This window comes from Mustela putorius, unplaced genomic scaffold (assembly GCF_011764305.1).
Source record: "Mustela putorius furo isolate JIRA1106 unplaced genomic scaffold, ASM1176430v1.1 tig00000139_pilon_pilon_pilon, whole genome shotgun sequence".
In the NCBI taxonomy this organism is placed as follows: domain Eukaryota; kingdom Metazoa; phylum Chordata; class Mammalia; order Carnivora; family Mustelidae; genus Mustela; species Mustela putorius.
This window is the reverse complement of record NW_025421293.1, coordinates 11,148,663-11,175,110: the sequence shown is the minus strand read 5'-3', so window position 1 is coordinate 11,175,110 and position 26,448 is coordinate 11,148,663. Positions and strand designations below refer to the sequence as shown.

Sequence of the window (26,448 nt, the reverse complement as noted above, 5' to 3'; positions counted from 1 at the left end):
CCTTAGGTCTGACGTCGTCACCTGTCCCCCTCCACGTCCCCCCATCCCAAGCATGTTTATTGCACGGATTCTTTTTATAGCACTGCGCTGGTCAGAGAAAGAGAATCAAACAGACTGTTCCTACCTTGTACTGGCCCACAGAGGAGACAGCCATTAAACCAGTAACACACACAACACTGCAATTTGTGCTAAGAGCTAAGAAGGCGAGAATCACGCATTGCCAGAAGACGGGGGAACAGGGCGATCTAAATTAAATGAGGGGAGCAGAAGACCTGACAAACACATTTACGCTGGAACCTGAGCGATGCTTTGCCGGTTAGGACTCTTTCTGGTTCAAGTACAGAAATCCAGCCCAAATGAGCCATAGGCAAAAATGGAAAATTATTGTTTTAACTCAACTAGAATGGGGCCTGGGGGGAGGGGGAATCAGCAGAGACTACTTCATGGAGGGATGGAGATGTTTGGGAACACTGTAACTGTACCTCATGCCACTCCACTGTGCTCTTCAAAATGGTTAGTTTTAGGGGCGCCTGGGTGGCGTAGTGGGTTAAGCCACTGCCTTCGGCTCAGGTCGTGATCTCAGGGTCCTGGGATCGAGTCCCGCATCGGGCCCTCTGCTCGGCGGGGAGTCTGCTTCCTCCTCTCTCTCTCTGCCTACCTCTCTGCCTACTTGTGATCCCTCTCTGTCAAATAAATAAATAAAATCTTCAAAAAAAAAATGGTTAGTTTTATGCCATGTACATTTCGTCTGAAGAAAAATAAGAAAAAGAATCTGCCTGGGATTCTACAGAAGAGGGATCCAGAGCGTTAGGAACGGCCTCTAGGTGAAGCAGTTAATAATGTCCAGTGTGAGGACACGTGTTCTGACCCCTCCTGCTTACGGTTCCTTAATGCTCTGATGACACTTCTAGAAGATACCCTAAGTCAGATTCGGGAATGGCGCACCCACAGTCTCTCATCACAATGAGATGATTCACAAAAACAGACCAGAGCCACCTGGTTGCCACCTTCTGTGCGTGGAAATCACGGTGTCTGCTGGCCTCGGACAGGTAGTTGTGTCTGGGAGCTGTGCCTGGCTGACATGGCCACATCAGGACCCGGCAGTGACACCCCCCAAATCCTGGTGTCAACGGGGTTCCCTCTTTATTTATTTATTTATTTAAATAAATTTTGTTTTGTTTTATTTAATTATTTGGCAGAGAGAGACACAGCGAGAGAGGGCACACAAGCAGGGGGAGTGGGAGGGGGAGAAGCAGACTCCCCGCCAAGCAGGGAGCCCGATGGGAGGCCCGATCCCAGGACCCCGGGACCATGACCTGAGCTGAAGGCAGATGCCCAACGACTGAGCCACCCAGGCGCCCCAAAAGGGGTTCCCTCTTGATGACAAGGGGGAAGGAGCTGGTGAGTGGGCATGCGTACCCATTTTCATTTCTTTCTAAGAGTGCCTGCTGCGGAGCTAACTACTGCCTTTCCCAACCTTCCCTGCTGCTGAGTTCTGGACTCAAATCGGGCCCTTCCACTGAGAGGCACTTGTACAAGGTTTGGCAGTCGGAGGAAAGGAGCGGGCCTCTTCCTAATGCTCTGGGTGTTGTGCTAGAAAAAACATTGTTTGTTTGTTTTGCAGGCCGTCCAATGCTCAGCCACAAGCTCCATGAATGACAAGAGGATATTTCCTCTTGACCTCTACCCATCACATCTGCATTCCAGGTACAAGAAAAGAAAGATCAAAGGGCAAAAAGGTATAACCCTCCACACCCCCCCCCCCAAGCAAGATCATATTGTTGTCACCTATCCTACATGTTGCTATCACTGCCTGGGAAGAAATCCTAAAGGGAAGAGGACATGAGAATCAACATCTTGGCATAGTGATTCAGGAAGGCACAGGAGGTCCTAGAGTTGTTCTCAGCTGACTTGCACTTGGCCCAGACCCTCTAAGAGTGGGCTGATCGTTTGGAACGGAGGTCCCTGAAGAACACTACAGCTGGGCCTGTGTACATCGGATGTTGGAAAGGGCTACGCTTGGGATAGGAGCTGGGAGTCGTGCCAAAAGCCCGAAAAGCTGTGAACCAAGATCAAAGAAAGGAGCTTTCCCAGGATTTGCACGACAGAGCCTGAATAGCCCTGGAAAGGCGTGATGCCTGCCAAGACCCGAGCCTATCCCTGTGTTTTCTTCTGCATCCACACTGATAGTGAGTAGAAATGAGCCGCAGCTTACCTCATCAAGGGGAGGGATTTCCAGCCAGAGATTTCTCTATTTATCAGTTACTACAGGGTACAGTGGATGTTACCCATGGTTTTTGACTCTCCAGGGAGGAATCCTCTACGTGGGTCTTAGTGGGAGGCAGTGCCTATGTCCCACAACAGGTGCCAAAGGGGTAAGGTATTCTTAACCCCCTGGCCGCTGGGAAATGTGCCCCTGACCCAAGCCCAGCCAATCACATGCTTCTACCTGGGACTTTGAATTTCCAGGGAATGATTCGAAGACGGAGCGTCTATTGGGAAATTGCTTCTGATAGCAACGGCAGAAGTTGGTCATCCTAACTGGAAAGTTCCTGGGGGCAGGACCTTGGTTGTGTCTCCCGTGCCCAGCCCACCTTGATCATGCTCTTGGGGAACGCAGGTTCTTGTTGCTTTTCTGCTCAGCCATTCTCAGCGTCCTTGAAGTGACTTCTTTGTCTCAAGATGGCAGGTGACCTCTACCCATCACATCTGCATTCCAGGTACAAGAAAAGAAAGATCAAAGGGCAAAAAGGTATAACCCTCCACACCCCCCCCCCCAAACCAGATCAGGCCCTTTTAAAGAACTTCCCTGGAAGTCCCACGTAATTATCTTTTCCTTACATTTAATTGGCCATTTCTATCTACAGAGATATCTATGTACATAGATATCTATGTATAGATAGGTATGTACATATCACTGGGGCACTTTGGCAACCCCAGCAGTACAGAGATTTTCTTAGAGCAAAAGAAGGGCAGAATGGATACATAATCGACAACTCAGGAGGGTAAAGGGAACAAAGTTAAGGGGAAATGATAAAAGTGGTACAATCTGGGCAAGACAGAGCGTCAAGTTTGCATCCAACCTGCTCCTTGTTCTGATCACATAGCAATGAAAGATAAAATTTGTCCATATATAATTAAAAAGACAGAGCCAGGATCGAAAAGCGAAGTAAACATTTCTCTGGATCAGAAATTAGCAGAAGCCATGTGAGTGGCAAGAGAAAAGGTCTCGTGGGCTCTAGATTTGGAAGTGAGCAGGAAATGCTTGGGGCTCAGCTTTTGGGGGGAAGGACACTCTAAAAGCGTCTGGCAAGAAAAGGACCCAAGGCAAGTTCACTGGGTGAAACAGAGCTGGGAACACGGGCTGCCCGCCTGCTGCGGGGGACTGCGGGTTGCAGGGAGCTGAGGACTAGGGAGGTGGGCGAAGGGGACTGAGAGCCGGCTTCCTGGCCAGGAGTCCAGCCCAGCCGCGTGCCGCCTCCTTCCCTGGCTCTCAGCGCGCCCGGTATCCTCCTGGAAGAGCGATCTCAGAGCACTGTCAGCACATGTCTCAGTTACCATGGAGGTAAGCCGCAACTGCTGGACTTCTGGACGGGGGAGAGAGAGAATGAAACCCAACCACGACCCAAGCAAGGAACCAAATAAAAACCCTCCTACTCGAAATGAGCCTGTCTGCAAAGTAAGCTTCCAAAAGATGAAGAGCTCGAATGCCAAGAAGAAGAGTCAACAAAGTTTACCAAAGCGTGATACAAATTAAGCTTACGGAGCAACATGGTAAGAACCTAAATTAAGTGTGTTCGGGCTGGTCAGATAGAACTGAAGACATAACTTCCAAATTGGGGAAAAAAAAAAAAATACAAAGTAAAAAACTGCATAGAGCCTCACAGTGGCTGCCGTGGCTGCCGGTTGGGGAACCGCATTCAGTCTTTGTCTCAAGGTGGAAACAGGATCCTGGTTCCTCCCTGACCCGGTTCTTGTCTGAAGAGCGTTTACTTCATGGCCCTGAGAGGTGCCACGCTGGCTTTCCCCGCCGAGGTCCCTTTGACCTTCAGGCCTGCCTTTCACCATAGCTCTGCTCTTCCATGCGCAACTTCTCGGGGATATTTTTGACTCTACTGGTTTCCCCCGTTCCGCGGAGACCTAATTCCTGAAGCTCTCTGTTCTCGCGCTGCAGCAGGACTGCTGTGTCGCTGTTGTCCCAGACAGCTCCTCCTCCCGGACTGGCTCCACGCTTCCCTACATCCCAAATCTTCCTCTTTCTTGGTCGATTCTTTCCTTGTGTGACATGCCTCCTATGAATGACTAAAGGATGGTAAATTTTCTGAAATTCTCGCAGATCGAAAAATATCACTTGTCTTTGCAACCAGAATAGCTTGGCTGGAGATAGAATTCTAGCTGGAAAATGTATTTTTTCCTTAGGGGGATAAAAATCAACCTGATAACACTGAGCACCCCGGCACCAAATTATAGTCCCTGAATAACATTTCCCACTCAAGGAATCCCGGCTCCTTGGAGAGTTGGCCGGTTGCAGGTTTGGGGTCGGAAATTTTCAAGGTAAACCTGAGATGTCTTGTCTTCAGAAAATATGGAAGCTATGAACTTGAACTGGGTAAGCGTATATTATAGTCAGAACCCCAGAAATACCTTAGCCAAGGGTATGAGGTTTTGTTTTTTTTTAAATAACCTGTTTACATGTTTGAAAGAAATAGAACAATGCAAGCCATTCACCTCTGTAAAATTAAGAACAAAGCAAAGATTAAAACGATTGTTGGTGCCACCTGTTGGCGAAGCAGAGGACCACTCGTACTTTCTCACTGCGCTGGGGGAACACGTTGCTGGACTGGACTTAGCCTTTCCCAGGGGCAATTTAGCGGCACCCCAAATTTTACAAACACATGCCTTTTGGCTCAGCAACATCACCTCTAGGACTTTTCCTAAAAAGACAACTAAAAATCTACATAACTGCACGGAAATATGTACAAGAAGCTACTTTGCAGCATTGTTTCTAATTGTCAGGAACTGGAAACAACCAAATGCCCATTGTTGGGGGATAAGTTACACCAATTACTGGTACATCTGCAAATGAAATGCTATCACGGAGCGGTTAAAATGAGTGAGGTAGTTCTGTCCGGTAGGAAAGAATGTCCTAATGTATTGTTAAATGGGGGGGGGCAAGTTGCAAGGGGACATGTAAAGTATGTCCAGTGGTGAGACGCTTCCATTGCATGGAAGAAATGTGCTCCCACAGCTCCTGCCCCACTCTGGTGCCCCGTGGCGGGATGTGGTGACTCTATAGGACGTAAGTGTGCACGTAACACATTTTGATGTACTGCTGGGATTTTTACAACTAGCATGTATTTTATAATCAGGAAAAAAATTAAATAATGAACAAGGATCATAAAGCTTTATTTAATAAATATCACCCCAAAATGTCAAAATACTTTATTCCATTCGTAGCCAATTAGAGAAAGAAAAAAGAAAAAGAGTTAGAAGGAGGTGTGTGAAGAGATCAAGTGAAAGGGTCAGGAGCGAGGAAGGAGGCTGGAGAAATGCAAGCAATAGAGAAATGGGAAAATAACAAAAGAAAGGGGAGGCCAGAGAGGGTTCTCAGAGCCTCAAGGCTCTGGAAGTACCACCTTGCACAAGTCACATCTCCTGGGGGCTTCCACTCCTTGGCAATGTTTGAAGATGCCTCCCAAATGGCCCCAGATTCCCCCAAATTGATACTCAGGGGAAATCAATCAGGGACTCCAGAAATTTGGAAGTCGTCTCAAAGCCAGGAAGGCTGTCTACTTTTTTTTTTTTTTTTCCTATGACCATCAGGATTGGGTCGCCCCCTCCCCCGCCCCCCAAATAAAAAGGAATTTGGCCGCACAACGATAAGCTCTATCAGGGGATAATTTACCTTTTCTGAGTAGACTTTAAGATCCTCAAGGCCATCAATTTGTAACTAGGTCTTAACATCCATCTGTCACTCAAAGTGTTTTTTTTTTTTTTAACTGAAACATTGGGTTCTGCTCTGATGCCTCCAAATCACATCTGAAAGAGAATTTACTTCATAGTTCATATTTTCCAAATCCGTGGGCCAAGAATGGGAGGTCAGATCTCATTGTGGGGACCTCATGTGGTGAGAAGAATGGAGTCAAGAAATCAGTACAAAGGAAGGAGATTGGGGGGTAACAGGAGGCGCCCTGTGCCCTGGCACAGAGCAGAGGAGCCCAGACAAGCCTACGAAACATCGAGGCCTCTGAGGAAACGTCTGTGACTCAGCATGTGTCTGGACCCCCGGAAGGGGGACCTGGCCCCTCTCCTCTGACCTCAGAAAGGCTGGAGAAAACAACCCTAAGCACAGGAAGGTCCCAAGATAGGCGTGTTACAAAGTTTGTGGCAGTGTTGGGGGGCCCGCTGGGGACTCCCGGAAAGACTTGGTAGACACAGGCAGCAGGAGCCAAAGCTCATCTTGGGCTGACTCCTCACGGGCCATTTCTAGTCTCTGAAAGAACTAGGAACTCCTAAAAAGAAGTTTTTTTGTGTTTCTTTTTGTTTGCAGAGAAAAAAGGCCCAAGACCTTGCAGAGCCTCCCTGAGGGCACTAAGGAGCAGCACAGCATGGAATCCAGTCAGAAAGCTCATTTCTCCAGTCTTTATTAAAGCTAGGTCCTCCTGCTGATGGCTCCTGGCCAGGGCAGAAGCAGCTGGGGCCCAGGGCAGCACCAAAGGTACGAACTCTGAGGGGTGTGCAAGGCGGGGAGGAGCACAGAGCCACACCCCAGCCATGTGGGGCTACGCTGCCTTGAACTTGGCCCCTGAGGTTCCTGTCCCACAGGGAGAGGAAAGAAAGTGAGGACAGGGAAGGCATCACCCAGCACTGCTGACGCCTCCAGGGACCCCTGCCCTCCTCAGCACCCACACCACCCCACCACCGCACCCAGCCAGGCGAATTCTTACCGCCACCATCCACGCCATGCTCCCTTCCCACCCACTGACTACTGCGCCTCCTACCCCGCCCCCAGCCCCAGCAGTCTGGCTGCTGGCTCTCCCAAGGCCATGTCTACACTAAAACAGAAGGAACTAGGTCTAAAAGGGAATGCGGTTGCTTCAAAATCTGTTTTCTGGCCCCATTCACTGGCCCACAAGGCATTCAGGGAGGGAAGGATCTCATGTGAGCCATAATTCAGCTGCCTGCCCAGTGCCTCCCAATGGCCCAACCCAGAGGGCGGGGTGCCCGCCAGGCGCAGGATTTGCATAGCTGGGTGCCTGGCCTGTCATTGAGCCACAGGCTCAAGTCCACACCCCCGCAGGTGGACTTCCGCTGTACAGACTGCCCACCCTGTGACGTGGGATTCTAAACAGAAACACTGCTTGCTTCTAGTACAGAATAACAACAGAAGCAGCATTCAAGGGACCCATAGGCATCACAGGGCCCTAGCCCCGTAGGGATGTGAAAATTGATCCTGCTGCTAACCTGTCACTTTACAATTGGTCATTAAACCTAAATAAGCACTGGGCTTAGAGGACAGGGGCCCATGTGTCTGACTGCTCCAGGGGAGGTGGCGGCCCAGGAAGTTGAAGGCTGGGGCCATGGCCGTAGCAGCCAGCAAGGGGCCCCCAAGGATCTCTGAGTGTGCCACCTCCAGCTGCTTAGAGGTGAGAGTACCGAAGGACTCAAAGGGGGAGGCGGAGACCAAAACCGGCCGGGGCAGTATTAGTGCCTGGTGCTCAAGTGGGGTGAGAGTGAGTGACCCTCCCCCCAGAATAAGGCTTCAAACTCCCTCAGGACCCTGGAAAACCTGCAACCCCTCCGCCTGGGGCCACAAATTTGGTTTCTGGCTTTTTCTCCTCCTCCCAGATTCCTCAAGCCATACAAGAGATGGAAATAAATATCCACAGTAGACAGACTAAAAGCTTTCCCAGTCGCATCTCTGTCCCCCCTCGGTAGGGAGGAACATCGTCCTCCGGAAACCCAGAAGGCTTCCCCTAGCCCTGTGCAGTCCTTAAAACTTCCCGGACACATTCAAATGACCACAAGGTCCCTGAAGTCCCTCACTGAGGAATGGGAAGAAGTCGTCAACCAAACCCACTGGAGGAGCCCGATGCTCTGCCCTCGACCACCCCACCCTCCCCTCGACGCAAGGGCTCCCCCTCCCTCGCTGTACAACCCACTTACAGACTAGACTCATCGGCCGCCGGTCCCCCAGGCCACCCAAATCGGAATCCGAGTGAAATAAATAACCTCGCCTGCCATCCCTACCGCGTGGGATGCAGCAGTCTCGGTGGGGGTGGCCGCCCCCTGCCCTCGCCTCCTCCGCGCGTGGCTCTCCTCTCCCCACGCGCCCCCTGGACGGCCGGCCGAGCTCAGCGGCCCGGTTTCCCGGAGCCGGGCAGGAGGGGCACCCGAGGTTGGGGCAGGGGATGCGGTGCACGGGGGGCTGAGGGGAAGGCACCGCACCAGGACTGGGATCCTCAGCACCCCGAGGCCAGAGGAGCAAGGGGGCCGGCGGACCGGCGGGCTGCGCCTCCGTCGGCCTCAGGCCATCACAGGATGCTCTCCTCGTAGGCGCCCGACGGCCCCGCGAAGGGGGCCGTGGGCTCAGAGCCGAAGCTCGTTCCGCCCGCGAACTCTAGCAGGGTGCTGCCGCGCTCCCCCGGCCCGCTGCCCGCGCCTGACGTCCCCTTGGCGGGGGCCTCGGTCTTGGACGCGGGGGCCGCCGGCGCGGAGCCCGGCGCGCCGGCCGCCCCGCGGTGCGTCTTCATGTGGGTGAGCAGGTGCGAGCTCTGCGAGAAGCGGCGGCCGCAGTTGGCGCAGGCGTAGGGCCGCTCGCCCGTGTGCGTGCGCTGGTGCGTGACGAGCACCGAACGCTGCGAGAAGCGCTTGCCACACTCGGGGCACGGGAAGGGCCGCTCGCCGGTGTGACCGCGCCGGTGCTTGGCCAGGTTGGAGCGCTGCGCGAAGCCGCGGCCGCAGTCCGAGCAGCGGAAGGGCTTCTCGCCGGTGTGCGTGCGCCGGTGCCGCTTGAAGTCCGAGCTGTGGCCGAAGCCCTTGCCGCAGTCGGGGCAGCGGTGCGGCTTCTCCTCGGCGTGCGCCCACTGGTGCCGCGTCAGCGCCGCGCTCTGGCCGAAGCGCCGGCCGCACTCCCCGCACGCGTAGGGCCGCTCACCCGTGTGCGCGCGCCCGTGCGCCGTCAGGTGCGCGCGCCGGCTGAAGCCCGCGCCGCACACGCCGCACACGAAGGGCTTCTCGCCCGTGTGGCCCCGCACGTGTGCCGCCAGGTGCGAGCCGCGGGCGAAGCGCGCGCCGCACTCGGGGCACGGGAAGGGCCGCTCGCCCGTGTGCGTGCGGCGGTGGCGCGCCAGGTGCGAGCCGTACACGAAGCTCTTGCCGCAGTCCGCGCAGCGGTGCGGCCGCTCGCCTGCGTGGTAGCGCTGGTGCTTGGCCAGCGCGGCGCGGCGCCCGAACGTCTTGCCGCAGTCGGAGCAGATCCACGGGCTCTCCTCCTCGGCCAGCGCGGCGGGCGCCGGCTCGCCCAGCAGTCCCCCGACGGCCGGCGCAAAGGCGCGAAGCCCGCCGCCGCCCCCGGCCCCTGGCCCGCCACCGCCGAAAGGATCGCAGGCTAGCCCCGCGCCCTCCACCAGGGCGAGCCGGCCCCCCAAGGGGACCGGCAGGGGACGCCCATCGGCCGGTAGCCGCTCCCCGAAGTCCGGGAGGCCCAGGATCGGGAAGCTGTCCGGGTGCAGCCAGGACTTGGGGTGCACGGGAAAGTGGAAGCCAAGTGGGTGCGAGGAAGGGCCTTCGCCCTCCCCCAGGCCGTTGCCCAGCTCGAGGAACCGTCTGTCCGGCTCGGGGTCCTCCTTGCTCCCGGGGGTGGGCCCCACTGCCGCCGCCGCCGCCGCCGCCACCTCCTCTCTAGCCTCGACCTCGGCCTCTCCATCCACCTCGCCGGCCTCGGCCTCCTCAGGCCCCTCTGGCCCGGCCTCGGCCTCTTCGGGCCCTGGCACGGGCACCGTGTCGCAGGGCTCCCGCCGAGGGCCGTCTCCGCTGGGCTCTGTGCAACCGCCGCCGCGCCGGTGGCGCTGGAAGTCGGCGCGCAGGCGGAAGGCCTGGCCGCAGTCGGGGCAGCAGTGTGGCCGGTCGGCCGTGTGCACCGCCTGGTGCCGCGCGAGCGCCGAGCTCTGGCTGAAGCTGCGGCCGCAGTGCGGGCACGGGTAGGGCCGCTCGCCTGTGTGTGTGCGCTGGTGCGTGACCAGGTAGGAGCGGCGCCCGAAGCCCGCACCGCAGAAGGCGCAGCGGTAGGGCCGCTCGCCCGTGTGGATGCGCCGGTGAGTGACCAGGTGTGACTTGTAGACGAAGCGCTTGCCACAGTCCGGACACGGGAAGGGCTTCTCTCCCGTGTGCGTGCGCTGGTGGATGGCCAGGTGCGAGCGGTACACGAAGCCTTTACCGCACTCGTCGCAGCCGAAGGGCTTGACGGCTGCGTGGTAGCGCTGGTGCTTGGCCAGCCGGGACCGGTGCGGGAACACTTTGCCGCACACGTCGCATGTGGTCTCGGGCCGCCCGGCCGGGGCAGCCACAGTGGCAGGGAACGCCCAGGGCGCCAGCAGGCTCGCGCCAGGCTCCCGGCCCTGCAGGAAGGGCTTCGCCTCTGGCCCCTCGGCCAGGCCCCCGAGGCCCCCGGGGTCAGGACCCCATCCCTCCGGAGTCTGCGCTGAATCTGAGTCATCGGGGCCCCACGTCCCAGGAACGTCCCCCACGCCGTAGGCCGCTGACCAGAGCCCCGGAGGCTCGTTTTCTTCCTCCGCCACCTCCGCCAAGAAGTCTTCATCCTCCTCCTCCTCGTGGTCGTCCAGGTCGTCAGTCCAGAACCAGGCCCCTGAGGGGACAAAGGAAGGCCCGAAGGGAGAAGTAAGAGGAGGCCAGGACAACTCCTTGCAGGCTCCTCCCTAGCGAAATCACACTTGGGCGGGACCCCAAGCTCCCCTGGCCTCCATCCCCAGTTTCTGGACAGGATGCCTCTCTGGTCCACAAGGACCCATTCCAGCATCCCTGGGGCAGTAGAGCCACTGCCTCCCTCAGTTAGGAGGAAGGCTGCAGACAGGAGAAATGTGCGGGCGGGTGTCCCTCTTAAGGGAGGCCAAGATTACTGCTCACTCTATCCTCCAATGGCACCAATTCACTAATCCCTCTGGCAGATCTCCAGGGCTTGCTGCCCTGCTGAGGAGCAGGAACACTACAAAACTGGTCACCTAAGCTCACAACAGCGGTCCTGTACCCAGGAAAAGAGAGACCCCTGAGCTGTTCTCCCCAAAACCCCTATGTCTTCCAGAGCATTCCAGCCCCGCCCTGCTCGGTCCAAGCCCAGCAAGTCTCCAGGGCCAGCACAGCCCCAAGGTCCTGCAGCTGAGGACCTGCCTTTGTAAGCACCTGGGCTTTGCTCGGCATCCCTTCCCCTCGGAGTCCTTCTCCACCAGCCTCAGGCTGCCCAGCAGACGTGGGTCTCCTTCCGACTCTCGGAGCAGAACCTGACAAGGCTGCCTTGAGCCCAGGAGACCTGGAGGGGCCGCTGGGCCCTAGCTCCCTGCGCTCATCCACAGCCCAAGCTTCCCTGTAAGCCACCCCAAAGCCTGGCTTTTTCTGAGTGCCTGTGCATTCGGGAAACAATCCCAAGCTGGTTAAGGTGAACTGCAAGCACTTTCCTATCCCAGAAGGCCAAGGACACTGTCCCCCACTCCGCCACCAAGGTCTTAACAGCTCTCCACCTCCTCCACCAAACTGACCTCTCCCTTCAGGGCAGAGTGTGGATATGGAGTTGGCCTGTAGGGTTTTCTAGTTTGGAAAATGGGGTGCTGATGCGCTTGTCATCATACTCAGGAGGGAACTACTGTTTATGGGACAGACACAAAGTCTCGTAAGGAAGAGAAGGGAGAACGCTGACCCACGGTGGCCCCAGGTGTTCCAAAGCACCTGTGTGCCCACTTTCTCATGCACACTCTGCCCCGTGTGTGTCCACAGTGGTCGCACACCGTGCTGCCGACCGCTCCAGAATACTAGCATCTGGAAGGTTTAAGCTCCAAGGGTGCAAAACCCCTCTCCTGCCCCACCTGGGTCCCCCACGGAAACTGTGGCCGGTGTCAGGCATCACCTGGCTAGATGAGCCTGAAGGACCGAGTCCCGCCCCCGGAGGCAGGTCGGGGCCCAGGAGGGCTGCCCAGCCTGGCTCAGCCCTCGCCCTGTATTCTGTATGGCACTATGCATGTACGGTGACATGGTCACAAGGGAAAACAGCACAGCATGGGGGGAAATAAAGGCAGACACACAACTGTTCGGGCATGATTGCGGCTACGGAAAAAAAAACACGCGTCATTTAAAGGCATACAGAAACGGGTTATTTTATTTTTTTGTAATTGCATATTCAAGTTTTCTACAGTTATAATATTATACTGTTATAATAAAAATAAGCTTTAAAATAAGAGATGAAGTTTGCTGAACTACACTCAGTTTATCTCCAGCTGTCACCCACCCAGGGCCACGAGTGGGTGACATGAAGTGGCTGGTCCCTGGCACAAGCACAGAAATGGCCCAGCTCCTCCCTGGGAAGCTCAGAGCACCCCCGTGAGACGAGAGGGTCTGGTGCAGGGACAGGCGGGTCAGCAAATATTCAGGTCAGCTGGGAATTCTTCCCATGAGTCTCAGAAAGAATTTTAGCACAAGAATTTGTTAGTTTGAATTAGAGACTCGCCAAGGCAGAGGGAGTTCAAGCTAAGGAACAAGTTCACTGTCTTAGTGGGGTTAGTGTGTACCCCAAGGCCCAGCCCAGGGTCATCCCTGCTGGAGACAAAGTAGACACGCAGGCCAAATGAGGGCCCGCCAACAGGCCACCTCAGCCACTCAGAACTGGGAAGGGTGGGCGAGGTCCCAGTGACTTACCCACAACACCTCTTCCTTGGGGTCTAGGAGCAGCAGAAAGCCCCCCACACACTGGGAAAGGTGAGCCCTTACCCAACCTCCACCTCAAGCCCCTGCAGAGGGGAGCAACACAGCTGGCACAGCCACTTGTCCAGGAGTGAGAATACACTGAGCACATGCCAAGGTGGTGGGGAGCACGAGTGACACCCAATGTGGGGCAGTAAGGGCAGCTGTGTCCTGGGCAGTCAGGGCCGGCTGCACCCCACGATCGCCGGGAGGAGCAGGGCCACTGGAGGGGGAGGCAGACAAAGACCAGCCTGCCCCAAGACTGGGTTCCATTCCCTTCTTTCTGTCACCAAAGTGGGTCAGGGTCTGGAGGTGGGACCCTGGAGTGGGGGTGTCCAATGGAAGGGTCTCTCGAGGTTCCCAGGGAGTTTGCTGGAATCCAAGTGAACACTTACCAGGTCTGCTTGTGAGCCGAGAGCCAGGGCAGAGAATGCTTCTACAAGGTGGGTGAGGGGACATACTGTAACAGTGGCCCATAGGGTCAAACACAGTTGCTCCTTTCAGAACGCACAGGGACAGGGTAGAGAAGAGGACCCTGGGAAGTGGGAAGCTGCTGTCTCATCTCCCTGAGACATTTGCTCCCAAGGACTATGACCCTGGGTGATGATTAGCTAGGCTGAAACCAGTGCTCTGAGGCCCGATGACAATCCCAGGGCCTGAGCAGTAGCCTTGTCAGGAGAGCCCCCAAGGCACCTCCAGTAAATGCCCTACCAAGGCTCTAATCACAAGACCTCGGAGAAGATGAAAGCCCCCGAGCCACGCGGGGGGCTTTGACAGACACACGACAGACACATGACAGACACACGACGTCCTGAGAACCATGCCACCATTTTCTATGACTCGCACCCCCAAGCCACCTCTGCCCCTGTCAGCGAACCCGGAGGCCTGCCCCCGGGCCCACCCTCACCTGGGGCCCCTGGTGAGTCAGCTCCGACTAATAAACCCATCTCTGCTGTCAACACCAGCGCCAACTCTGCCATCCAGACCCAGAGACTCGAGGTGCATTTGCGGAGAGCCCCCCACCCCCCCGAGGGACAGTTACAAGGCGAGGATGTGGACAGGGTTGGCGTGCCCCAAGGTGCAGGTGGGCTCCTGCCTCAGGAGCTGCTGGCCAGCTGCCCTTCCTTCCCACTGAGCAGGAGTCTGGTAACCAGGCCTGTATTCAAGCGTGAGGGAGGCGGCAGCTCCCGACAGGGCCAGGTCTCTGTGCTGGGCTCTGTCCTCCGAGCACAGGGCCTGTCCCCCATCACTGGCTAGTGACCTCTCGCCTCAGTCTCCTCATCTGTACTATGAGTATAATATCAAGGAAGAGCTACTAACAGGAGCCTGAGGCCCGGCTCTCCCTCACTTGAAGAGTTTCCTGGTTCCTTGCCCTTCTGCCTACACCATGCCCAGGGGGCGGAGGCAAGAAGGGACCCAAATGCCTTCTCCTGGCTCAGACAAAAAAGGGGGATTCAGGGACACCCAGGGCCCCCTCAGGGGTGTGGCAAAGGCAGGGAAGGTCCACGCTAGGGACTAATATTCCCCTGACCCCAGTTTTCCCTTGGCTGACAGCCCAGCTCAGGTGCTCAGCCCAGGTGCCCAGCCCAGGTGCCCAGCCCAGGTGCTCACAGGCTGTGTGAGGTAAACACCACCTGCCGGCTGGGGCCGGGCCTGCAGCGCACGGCCGCTCCTGACCTCCACCTCTCCAGAACCGCTGACGGTGCTCACCAACCCTGAGATTCCCCCACCTTGGTGTTAAATTTTCTGTCCCTCCTTTCCCGGGTCATCTTTAAGCAGGTGTAAGCCTGCATGCCGTATTTCTCTTCTGTCCTCCGCCCTCACACGAGGGGGAGGAACAGCAGCCAAGGAGGAAGGGGATCAGCCGCCAGCCCTGCTGGGTGCCAGGCCCGCGCCAGGCACCGTGGAGACAGCACAGGGTAGACAATACCCAGTGCCAGCTCTTACAGAGGAGGCAGGCAGCAGCAGACAGGAAATGAGGAAGCAAACATCTAGCCAGGACTATTTCAGACAGTGCTGTTTGCTCTACATGCAGGGAACATCCTGGAGTAATGCCGGAGGGCATGTTCCTGAAGTCTGTGTGTTCAGGAACACATGACTCAGTGGGGGTCCTAACAGCAGAGCCAGCCACACAAAAGGCACTCCTGGCAGGGGAAACAGCAGGCACAAAGGCCCTGAGGCAGGCTTGAAGAGAAAGGTTGTCTGTGGGGCCGAGCCTGAAGAGCTAAGGGTGGAGATGAGCCTAGAGGGGCAGTGGCCTCAAGGCCACAGCAAGGCCCAGATGCTGTGCCAAGTTCATGGGGAATCCCCTAGAGGAAAAGGCAGAGGCAGCTCGGGAACACCTGTGGCCACAGGCCTGCTGGCCTCATGAAAGCCTGGGACAGGATAGAAAGAGGAAGGCAGAGTGACAAGGACTAATCAGGCACGGAGCCACTGGCACTCAGGTGTCAAGGACGCTGCAAGAGGGGACTGAGGTAGGAGAAGTCCCCTCAGGTTCAGGTTCACTCTGAAATGACCATCACAGAAGTGGAGCGATCAAGGGTACGGATGGACAAGCAGATAAGGTGAGGGCTGGAGAAGGAAGCTGAGGACGGGCAGCACTGACGTAAGCTCTGGCCACGGTCTCCTGGAGAGAACAGAAGACGACACAGGACCATCCTGGTCTTGGGAACAAGCGAGGGCAGGTGCAGAAGCAGCCAGGAAGGCAGCTGAGAAATCAGAGGCCAAGAGGGTCCACCTCAGAGAGCAGAAAGCCAACCCAACAAGGACACGAAGCCGGACCACCAGCCCCAGGTGGTGGTGGCAGCATCCTCAGGAGGTGTGACGTCAGCCGGCAGCCACGCTCCGGCCACGACCCTGCTGCAGTGCAGCTGTGGCCAGGAAATGGGGTCCCGCCACCTACAGGGGACCTGGCGGGCGACTACACGGGGCTATGGCAAACAGGAGCGAGGTGCTGCTATCCAAGCCAGGCGAGGAGAAAGGCACAGGAAGTGGGGCCGAGGAGAGCGCAGTGTGCAGGGCTCACGGCCTGCGGTGGAGGGGCCGAGCCCAGAGCTGGAAGGGCAGAGCAGGGGACTTTGGTCAGTACGGCAGACGGGATGGGGCGTCTGAGGGGGACAATCTGGCCAGAGTCCAAACCTTTTGGCCCAGTTCTTCAAAAAGCACAAGAGGAGTACACTGGTGTTTTGCCAGGCTACAGTCCAGAGATCCAGAAACTCTGTCGGGCCCAGGACCGCTAGCATCTGCCCCATCCAGAGCCAGCAGTTCTCAATTCTCAACAGACTCGGCCACACGGAAATGAGTAACGGGGAGAAGACCTTAACAGACTACAGTCATTGTTAAGAAAGGCCTTAGACGGCGTGCCTGGGGGCTCCGTCAGTTAAGTGGCTTGCCCTTGATTTCAGCTGAGGTCACCGTCTCGGAGTCCTAGGATCAAGCCCTGCATCAGGCAGGGGAGTGGGCTTGAGGATTCTTTCTCTCTCTCTCTCTTTCCCTCTCCCTGTGCCCCCGCCCTGTTCTTGCACACACACTCTGTCTCTCTCAAATAAACAAATGAACAAATAAATAGATGTTAAAAGAAAAAAAAGGCCTCAGATGGGTTTGCCCTACCTGAGCTGACCCCCGCAGACAGGGATGTCTCTAAAACTATGCCCAGGGCCTGCACCGACCTCGGGCTCGCCGGGTGGCAAGCGGTGGGGATAGGGGGAGCACTCGAGGCCATGCAGCCCTACTACAGCAACAAGGCAGAGGAAGACAGGGAGGCACTGGCCCAGCTAGCCAGCCTCCTCAGGGTGCTGCCGACCCCACCCAGGTGCACAGGTCACATTGTGGGGACCGCCCACACGGGAACCTGCAAATGCCTATACTCCACGACCCCCCAAGAAGCGCGGAGAATGGGGGCACACCTATTAATATGATGAGAGACTGGCAAAGACAGGCCCATGGCCCCTTTATCTGCAGGTGGCTTTTCTGAGCTCTGCCCATAAGCAGGGCCCACCTCCCACTGAGACCCCTTGAGAAACATCCCCTCTGTCCCAGACTCGTCCCGGAAGCAGCTGCCATGGTCTTGCCAGCCAGAGCCCACCCAAGTCCGAAGCCCAGGAACGATTCCCAGAGAGATCCCCACAGCACATGGAGAGCCAGGACGGGAAGGCTGTCCAGTGACACCATGGCAAGCGAGCCCTGGGGCTGGGCCCAGCTTTCAAAGTCAGCGTCCTCAGCTGCGAGGTCAGCTGGCTGCCTGTGCCCTGCTACCGCACAGGCTTGTCGCCAGGATACAGAGTAAACGGGAAAACACTTCGAAGAGTCCACTTGCAGGCACAGTAACATGGTCTGTGTTTCTCTGTGTTTTTATTTTAAAACACGTCCATAAGCTACTCTGAGTCTATCCAGGTCCGTGATTGGCAAGAGCCACCAGTGGGGGACGTCACTCAAGCCCCCAGGCAGATACACCCTCCAGGATCTCTCCCACACACTGAGCCCGACTCACAGACCTCGTGAGGCACTGCCACAGAAGCAACAGTCCCACAGAAGCAACAGTCCCACATCCTCTGCTTGGAAATCATGAATTTCGGTCCATACTTCATTCTCCATGTGAGCAAAGAGAAGCTCAGAGGCTTAGAGAAACACCCAGAACCACATCGGCAGTCCCCAGGGAAATTTGCCACCCTTGAACACACCCTGAACGCTTCCCTCCAAAATCTCCTTTCTGGAAGGGGCAAAGCTGCGCACCCAGGCCGAGGCCTGTCCCCCAGACCCTCTGCTCAGAGACAGCCCAGTGGGTGCAGAAGCCACAGGACCAGTTCAAGTGTGGGAACCAGAAAGGCGGGTTTCTCTCAGCCAGAGTCTGCCCAGCTCCTGCAACTTACTTTCTCTGAGCCAAACACTCAACAAATGGCCCTCACTTACAAAACACAAAAAACAATCAGAGGCTCCAAGGCAGGGACAGGGACATTTTCCAAGGCTCCTAAGAGAAACCTGTGGGTCCTCTAAGGATTCGCCAACCTTGGACGTCCATGGGCTAGAATGGACCCATGGACCCGTTCCATGGGCCACAAAGCCAGAGGTTAGCCCATGGCGGCCTCCCTGTCTCCACGTGGCCCACTCCACATCCTGGACCACCGGCACCAAGGCCACGGCACAGGGCTAAGATCAAGGCCAAAGTCTGGCAAAGCTCTGAGGAGCTGTGTCAGCAGAAACCCCACGAGATTCCATCTCCCACTCACCTGTGTAGACGCCAGTGACAATGTCTCCTTCCTCAGGACGGGGGCTATCTGGGACCCAGGGTTCCTCCCCTTGCTCCAGCCGGAAGATCAGATCCGGCTTGGGGATTGGGTATCCTGGCCAGGAGGAAAACAGCCGGCGGCTGCAGGGCTGCGCTGGGCAGGGGCCCCCCTCGCCCCACATGGTGCCACCCCCGCCGTGCCAACCGGCTCCTCACTCTCCCTTCCCTCTTCTCCATCCTTCCTGGACCAGCCCTCCCGGCTCCCAGCCTCCCCCCTGGGAAATCCCACATTCACAAGTCTAGACTTTTGCCCTGGTACCCGCAGCGGCCCTGCTGAGCCCCTCCACATGCTTCCATCTCCTCCAGCACCTGACTCCTCACCCTGGAGGCCTCTGGGGAGCAGACGGCAGAGACCGGAGCCGGATGGGCGGCTCCCACAACACATCCACCGGCTCGCGGCACTGCTGGACCACAGTGGAGACCCCGCGCCCTAGGACTTCCCCAAAAGGCAGGCTGGCTCCAGGACCCCCTTCTCCTAGACCCTGCGGCTTCAGAAGCCACTCTCTCAAACGGCTAGGCTGTCTGCACCCATCATACCGAAAGCCTCCCTGCTTACCCAAGGACACCAAGATCCCATAGTTTTCCTGCATGACGTCCTTGTAAAGGTCCCGCTGGTCTGCGTCCAGCCTTTCCCATTCCTCCAAGGAGAAGTACACAGCCACATCTTCAAAGGTCACCAGCCCCTGGAAAACAGAGCCCTGGCCGCTGCCCTAAGCTGCCCGAGGTGGTGGGGAGGGGGGAGCCCCGAGAAGGCGAGCAACAGAAAGTCTCTTGAAGAAGAGGTGACTGTGGTCCTGCAACACAGAGCTCGTGGGGACACAGCCCAACATCCCGTCACTGACAGGCGACCAAGCCTGGCAGCGGGCCTGAAAGGCAAGGACCCCATTTCCACTCGGAGATTAGGAACCCAGGCTCCGAGCGGGCAAATGCTCAGCATGTGGGAGGTGGAGCCACGACTCACACTAAGGTCAGAAAACAAGTAAGCTCAAGTCTGTGCCCGTGCAGGGAGGCTGTGTCCTCCCCCCCTTACTGTCCAGCTGAAGACAGTGGTCACATCAGCAATGTGAGGGCCCATGCCTGGGTGCATGAGTGGCATTGACTCAACTGACCGTGGGCTCTGGCGTCCAGTCTGACTGGGCTCGGCAGGAAACCCGGGCCTGGACGGGTGACAGGCCCTCCAGGTATGGGGTCATGGCGCAGCCAAGGGAGGGGCAGTCAACATTCTCAGGACGTGATGGCCTGGGAAGGGTCGGACCCCAGGAAAGTGGAACCATGTCCCATGGGCTTGGGGCTAGAGACCCCCAGTCGCTTCTTGCTACCCCGTCTCTGCTCACAGCCTGAATTAGCCCTGAGGACCACAGAGTCTCTGCTTTGCCCACAGGGATCTCCGGAATACCAGGCGCCGAGATTCCCCCCTTCCCCCCGCCCCAAGCAAACCCCGCCTGGTTAACTGAGCTCCAGAGACAGCAGCTCACCTGAGATCCAGCTGTCAAGGAATCGTCATCCTCTTCCTGCTCTTCCTCCTCCTCCTCTTCCTCCTCCTCCTCCTCCAAGTCCTCATCCCTAGGTGTGGCTGGAAGCCGGGTGGCCTGCCACGCTGAGGGGAGGATCTCTTAGGGCCCTGCCTACGCCATCAGGCCTCGCTGCCACCGTCCCCTTTGCCCGGACAGCAAGCAGGGTCCGGAGCTCCTGGCTCCTCCTTGGGCAATGGTGGCGCCACCTGCCCTCCCCTGCTGCCTCCTCCCCCAGGAGCCGCTTCCTTTTTCTTACCCTTTTCCTGCAGAACTGGGGACTTGGCATCACCGCCACGGCCAAGGCACTCCTGGGTCCCCGAGGTCAGACTCCGCTCCTCGGCCACCACCTCCTCCATGTCCTCGTCCTCCTCCAGCTCCACCTCCACCTGGTCCACGGGCCCGGCCCGCCCCCCCTCTTCGTCCCCCCCCACCTCCTCGCCCTCCCCTTCTTCCACGACGATCTCCTCCTCCTCCTCCTCCTCCTCTATCTCCACCTCTTCCCCCTTTTCTTCTTCCTCTTCCTCCTCCTGAGCAGGAGCCCATTCCAGCCCATCCCCCGCCTTCGCCAGCTGCGCGGCTGGTGCGTCTGGAGTTGAGCGCAGGGCTGCCATCTTCCCCGGAGGAGAGCCTCAGCTCGGCCTGAAACACAGACAGGCGGCAGTGACCAGCTGCCCACCGCACACTCACGTGCGACGCTCGAGCCTTGCAGCGTCCCGCGGGAGGCAGGCTTCAGCGCCCCCACTCGACAGTAATGCCGCCAAGGCTGAGAGACGACCAAGGCTCTTTCCACAGTCTCACACGGCACAACTGGAACATTCTGTACCCAGAGAAAGTAACCACAGAGTCCCTCTCCGTGACCCCATTATGCGGTCTCAGGTATTCCTTGTCAGCATTTATGTGCTGGATATGAACCGCCGCGCTTTCTTGCAGTAAATCAGGGATTTAGCCTGGGTCTTTATCCTCAGGGGCCATGAAAACAGGGAGTCCAGGCAACATGGCCGAGAGTGGCCCACATTTGGCTGACAGAGCTGAGCGCAGCCTGGGAGGTACGGCCCACCTGACATACAGGGGAAAATGCTCGCCCAGCTCTCAGCACCCACGCTGTGCCAGCAGGGGTGAGGGAGGAGAGGCCTGGGCACGGGCAGGTGTGTAATGAGACCGGTGGTCTTATTCGCCACCGCTGGGAAGGCCAGCAGGTCAGGCTCCTGCTGCCAGAAGCAGCACACCAGAGGTGCTGAGTATGGGTCACCTTCTGTGTCTCCCTTGCCCCTCACTCCGCCCAGAGCATCTGGAGATAGTTCAACCGATCACGGAGATCTGGTTCATCGCTGCAGAAGCGACAATGATCTAAAACACCCTGTGACATCTCTTCAAGTTTAAGGATAAGAAAATCCCACCAGGACAGAACCACCAGTGCCCCAGTGGCTTACAAGGTCCTACTCATGCCACTGTCACAGCTGGGTCAGCCCAGGTGCTGGGCAGAGACATAGCCATGCGGCCGCATGGCCCAGAGCCAAGGGCTGTGGACCTGATGGACAGGAGGCTACAGGCCCAGGGGCCACTCCTCCCTCCCAGGTGAACGCCCTTTACCAGGAGGCCCAAGGCCAGAACAGGGTCACAGTTTTAACCAGTCCAAGGCTCCTTTTTGGGTGAACAGTTCCAAGCTGCTGCTTTAAATCCATACTTTAAAAACAAGGAACTTGGAGCGTTCATGAAGGCCTCCCAGAGACAACGTCCAGGTCCAGCGGCTGAACTGCATGGGCACCTAGATGCCACCTCTGTCCCACCCCTCATGCTCCCCTCTAGCTGACCGAATTGTGAATTCACAGTCACGGAACTCGGTGTCACAGGTGAAGAGCTATGCCTAGGTGGGCTGCCCCAGCCTCTCCCCAAAACCTACAGTTCTTGGCCTCCATAACTCTTTGGCCATGTGAAGGCATGGAGTATAGAAACACACGTGCCAAGCGCTACTCTAGCCACCTCCAGGAAGACGCAGCTGCCCTACCCAGCACTCAGGGCACTGAGAATGCTCAGCAAAGGTTTCCTAACTGCCACCCACCTCAGAATCCAGCAGAGGGCTTTCCTCACCCAGGCCTCAGGCTACAAATCCAGGCTGAACCCAGACGCCACACCAAGCCCAGCCGAGCCGTCTCCTGCCTGGTCACCATCCAAAGCAGACTCCCACAGCAGGTCTGCTGTATCCAAGGACCCAGTCGCAACAGAAGAAAACCCCAGGGCTTTGGAATAAAGTGGCCCGGTGCTTGGTCCCAGCTCTGGACCTTTGCCGATCCTAGTCCCTTTCCCTGGAACTTGCTTCCCCTCTTCTTCTCTGATCCTCTGTGGGGAGCCTCCTGGGCCCCCGTTTCACCCAGTTCCCTGAACTCTATCCTCACGGCACCTCATTTCTATATATTCAAGGAACTGCCTCCTTACCACCTGTCTCCCCAAACACACAGTCAAGTGCGGGAAGACGGAAGTTCCCTTTGCTCATCCCAGAATCCCATGTCAGACACAGAGTTAACGCTCAAATACTTATTAAGGAAGTGAGTCTAAAGTCTGTAATCAACGTGAAGCACATGAGATCTTAAAAATTCAGGGGCGCCTGGCTGGCTCAGTGAGTAGAGCATGCGACTCTTGATCTCTGGGTCATGAGTTCAAGCCCCGCACTGGGCGTAGAACTCACTAGAACAAAACAAAACACCTCAGTATTCTGGCCCCACTGCCACATTCCAGAATAAACTGATCACTCTTCAGGGTCCTTCCAAACAGAACCCATGCCAGAAGCACTGAGAGTCTCTGCCTTCAAAGAGGCTGGGGCCTGAAGTCCCTGCTCCCCAAAAATGCATGTGCTGGTGACCAGAGAAGGGAAAGTCTCAGCAGCTATGGGAGTTCAGCAGTCACCCTGCAGACAGAACTGTGACCTAGCACAGCCAGACACCTCACATACCCCAACCTGAAATCCAGAACAGAATCATTCTGGAAAACAGACTTCAGTCACTCAGGCACCAGATGCTTTCTGCCTCCCCATATGGCTGGGTGCTGGGCACACTCCCCCAGACCCACACGCTTTCCTTTCTTCTCTTCCCAGCCTGTCAGCCCACTGACACTCACTGTGTCTCCTTGCAGCCATCTGATTCTGGGTCAGAAGTCACAGAGGGTCAGGTAAGCAGCCTCATCAACAGAAACCCCCACATCATCCCAGTCCTTTATTTTCCCGGGGGCCCCCATCCTAGGATACAGTACTACGGGTGCTTTACAACTGAGGATAACGAGACACCCTCCATGGAGGGAAGGGAGGACCACACGAACAGAAAAAAAAAGTTTGGGAACTGTTAGAAACTCTCCACAAAAGTCCCAAATTCAAGGAACCTACGTAGAGAAGGAGGAGAAATGTGTGGGTGCACATATATCTAGGCCTGGTCCCTCCCACACCCGTTATTCAAGGCCCTCCAGGTTTTTGTCTCCTCCAAGAAGCCTTCCCTCCTTGACTACTACAATCCTCACTGTGAGTCCATGGATCAGGCTGCCCTACCCTCCAGGATTTACTCCCGGATTTGCAGCTGGATGCGTGGGGCCATCCCAGCTCCCCCAGGCCGGCCCCTCACCATGCTGACTAGCTCCCCACATCTGCCAACACTTGTTGAGTCAAACTAAGTACCAAGGTCTCCCCACACAGGTGCAGCCAGGGGCCTGAACCTCCTGCACACCTCCCCTTCTTCCTACCCACCGAGTCCTCTACCGAAGGCCCGCCCCCTTCCCACTTATGTGGCCACATGGGGCAGCCCAGACCCTGCCCTACCCCAGGGATGGGTTCCCCTACGGGACTACCAGCAATAGAAGACAGCGCAGGAGCCCACCGGAGCTTCCACTGGCAGAGACCGAGGACCCAGACGAGGCCCCCAAGGTCACTGAGCAAGCTCATGGGGGCCCCCAGCCAAGCATTTCCATCTCTCCAGGGGGCAAGCTATCTGGCTTGGGTCTTCCCCAGAGGCGGTGGCGGTGACAGCCCCTTCTGGATGGGTGTGTCCCCGGGGGCGGCCACGGCCCAACCCCCGCCCCTAGGGCCTAGCCGGCGGCGGGCACCTCCCGAGGACTCGCGCGTGTCCTCCCCAGCCCGCCTGCTCCGCGCCGCCTGCCTCCGCCCGCCCCGGGGGGTCGGAGCCCGCCCCCTTCGGGCGGTCTGGGGCGGGGGATCCGCGGCCCGCCTCGGCCGTGGGCGCGGCCCCCGAATGCCCGGCCAGCGCGCCGCTCCGGCCCCGCCAGGCCCAGGCCGGGCCCCGCCAGCCCCGCGGCCTCCCGCGCCGGCGTGGAGAGGCGGTCCGACCCGGCCCCGCGCCCCGCGCCTGGCCACCCGCACCTGCCGCCCACTCACCGCGCGCGCGCGCCGGGCCGGCCGAGCCGCCGCCGGACGCCGGGGCCGGGCCGGGCCTGCGCGCCCCGCGCTACACAAAGTGACGGCCCCGGAGCTGCGCGGCGGCGGCGCGTGGGCACCGGAAGTGCCGCCGCCGGGCCCCGCCCCGCCCGCGCCCACGGGGGGCCACTTCCGGTCACGCGGGGTCGAGCGCGGCTCCCGGAGGGGGCGTGCGTGAAGGGCAAGGAAACGCCCCTGGTGCGAGGGAGGGGGCTCCTGGTCCGGGATCCCGGCCCCACCTCTGGGGACCCTGGTGCCCCACTCCTGGGAACTCCAGGGTCCTCTGCCCGGACCCAAGACCTCCACTCCTCCCCTGGGAACCCCAGCGCCCCCTTCTCTGACCTGAGATCCCGACTTCAGCCTGGACACCCAGCCCCGCCTGCCCGGACCCCAGAACTCCGACTCCTCCCCTGAGAACCCCAGAGCTCCCTGCTCTGACCCGAAACCCTGACTCCACCCCTGGACACCCCCCGCCCCCGCTCTGAGACCTGGGTCCTCCTTTGAAGATCCCGGCGACCCCTACCCCGAGACCGTGGCCCCAACCCCTGGACACCCCAACTCCGTCCTCCCCCTTGATTCTCCCCATGAGATCCCTTGGCTCTGAGCCTAACCCCTTCCCAAGCCCAGTCGAAATTCCTAATTCAACCAACGTGCAGGGAGTGCAGACCGAGTGCTCGACCAGAGACAGACCCAAGCCCCAGTGATGGGTCGCTCTCCAGGTCCTGAGACCGTGGAGGTAGGCGATGACGGAGAGGCCTCGCGGTGGCTCTATCCAGTCCGCGGGCCATGACACCGGACAGGGACGAGGGCGACCCCTTGGAGGCGATGAGCAAGTGCGACTGCAGCAGGAGGGGCCGGTGTCCACTGCTCACCCGCCCTGCTTGCGGGACCACCAGTGCGTGCCGGACCAACGCTGCTAAATGAGAGCGTTTTACCCAGCAGCGATGGCGATGATGGCCCACTGAGAGGCAGTGGGCCGGGGCAGCCGAATGAATGCAATAGGGTCTCCGACTGGAGCTTCCCCTGGAGGGACCTGTATCAGGATGAGGCGGAGGACCAGCCTCTGGGAAGGGAAGGGTCCTCCAAGCAGAGGGAGGCACGAGTGATCTGTGACTGCAGGAGCTGTGAGGAGGTGAGGTCGCCAGACTGAGAGTCCACCTGCAGTCCTCCCCCGAACCTGCCAGCATCCACCTCCAGGCAGCCCGCTGGGTGTGACAGTGAGCTCTTGCCCTTGCAGAGGTCGGGGCCTTTTTTCAGCCTGCTTGCAAGCCCCAGTCAGCAGTGGTGGTGCCCTGCTCCTTCCCAAGCTCCCGCCCCACAGGCACCATTGTTCTTAAGTTTTCCGTGGCACCACCCGGCCTTGGACCTTCAGGACAGAGCAGCGACCTGGCTGGGCTCAGGCCAGGTTCAGACCTGCCTGAAATAACAGCTTCTCCTCTCCCCAGACCTCAGCCCCTGATCTTCTCAGGCCTCCACACAGGACTCAAACCTGTGTCCTGCATAGGGATGCGGCAGCCACTGTCCCCCGGTTCCCTCCCCCAAGCCTTGCCTTCTCCCACCCAGAGCACCAGCAGCCCACCCTCCAGCTGAAGCTAACTCTTCACGGTGATTGTCTTTGGCTTCTCGTATTTTAAAAATGTTTTAAACACTTAAAAATTGAGGGTCTCCCGTCATGATCCCAGGGTCGTAGGAACGAGCCCCATATCGGGCTCTCTGCTCAGTGGGGAGCCTGCTTCCCCCCTCTCTCTGCCTGCCTCTCTGCCTGCTTGTAATCTCTGTCAAATAAATAAATAAAATCTTTTTTAAAAAAAAATTGAGGGTCTCCTGTAAAAAGATGGAAAAAAACGGAAGTTCTGCCCACAGGAAGGCCATGGTTTCCAGGGCACCTGTTAGGGGGCCCTGAGAGGCGACTAGCACCCCCTGCAGTTGAGGCTGGGGTTTGCTGCTCTCTGTGCCCACTTCCGCATGGCACCTCCTCTCTGGTCCTTTGAACTCTAGACCCCCAGCATAGACCCTTCCCCACCCTCCTTCCCCAGGTAGTCCCAACGAGAGGGTGTGAGAGGAAGAGAGCTAGCGGGAGCAGTGGAGGCCAGGTAAAGGGGAACATCAGGGACAGAGGCCTCGAGACTGGAACGGGGCCCTGAAATGGGCGGGGGGGTGGCAAGGAAGGACGTCATCCAGCCTGGGGAGAGCAGAAGTGCAGACGGGGTCCCCCCCAGTGGGAGCTGCGACCCTGGCGAGGGGTGAGAATACCCCAGCCCTGTCCTCCCCAC

The 26,448-nt window shown here is 58.0% G+C and overlaps 1 protein-coding gene across 2 annotated transcripts; it reads right to left on the bottom strand.

Moving 5' to 3' along the window:
- Positions 1–5,387: 5,387 nt before the first annotated feature.
- On the bottom strand, positions 5,388–24,288 carry ZNF316 (zinc finger protein 316). Of its 2 annotated transcripts, XM_045075138.1 has the most exons (6): positions 24,137–24,288; positions 20,021–20,403; positions 19,726–19,847; positions 18,807–18,933; positions 18,192–18,305; positions 5,388–10,867 (listed from the first exon to the last, which is right to left on the bottom strand). In XM_045075138.1, the coding sequence occupies exons 2-6, from the start codon at positions 20,373–20,375 to the stop codon at positions 8,535–8,537; spliced, it is 3,051 nt and encodes a 1,016-aa protein (XP_044931073.1). In that variant the 5' UTR covers positions 20,376–20,403; positions 24,137–24,288; the 3' UTR covers positions 5,388–8,534. The 2 variants fall into 2 exon arrangements, with proteins under 2 accessions (XP_044931073.1, XP_044931074.1); XM_045075139.1 differs by lacking the exons at positions 19,726–19,847; positions 24,137–24,288 and having other exon boundaries at positions 20,021–20,177.
- Positions 24,289–26,448: the final 2,160 nt, after the last annotated feature.

Coding starts and splice junctions, on each gene's coding strand:
- ZNF316 (XM_045075138.1), bottom strand. CDS start 20,375: ATGGCAGCCCTGCGCTCAACTCCAGACGCACCAGCCGCGCAGCTGGCG. Junction 19,848..20,020: donor CCCAGTTCTGCAGGAAAAGG/GTAAGAAAAAGG, acceptor TCCTCCCCTCAG/CGTGGCAGGCCACCCGGCTT. Junction 18,934..19,725: donor CCTTGACAGCTGGATCTCAG/GTGAGCTGCTGT, acceptor TCTGTTTTCCAG/GGGCTGGTGACCTTTGAAGA.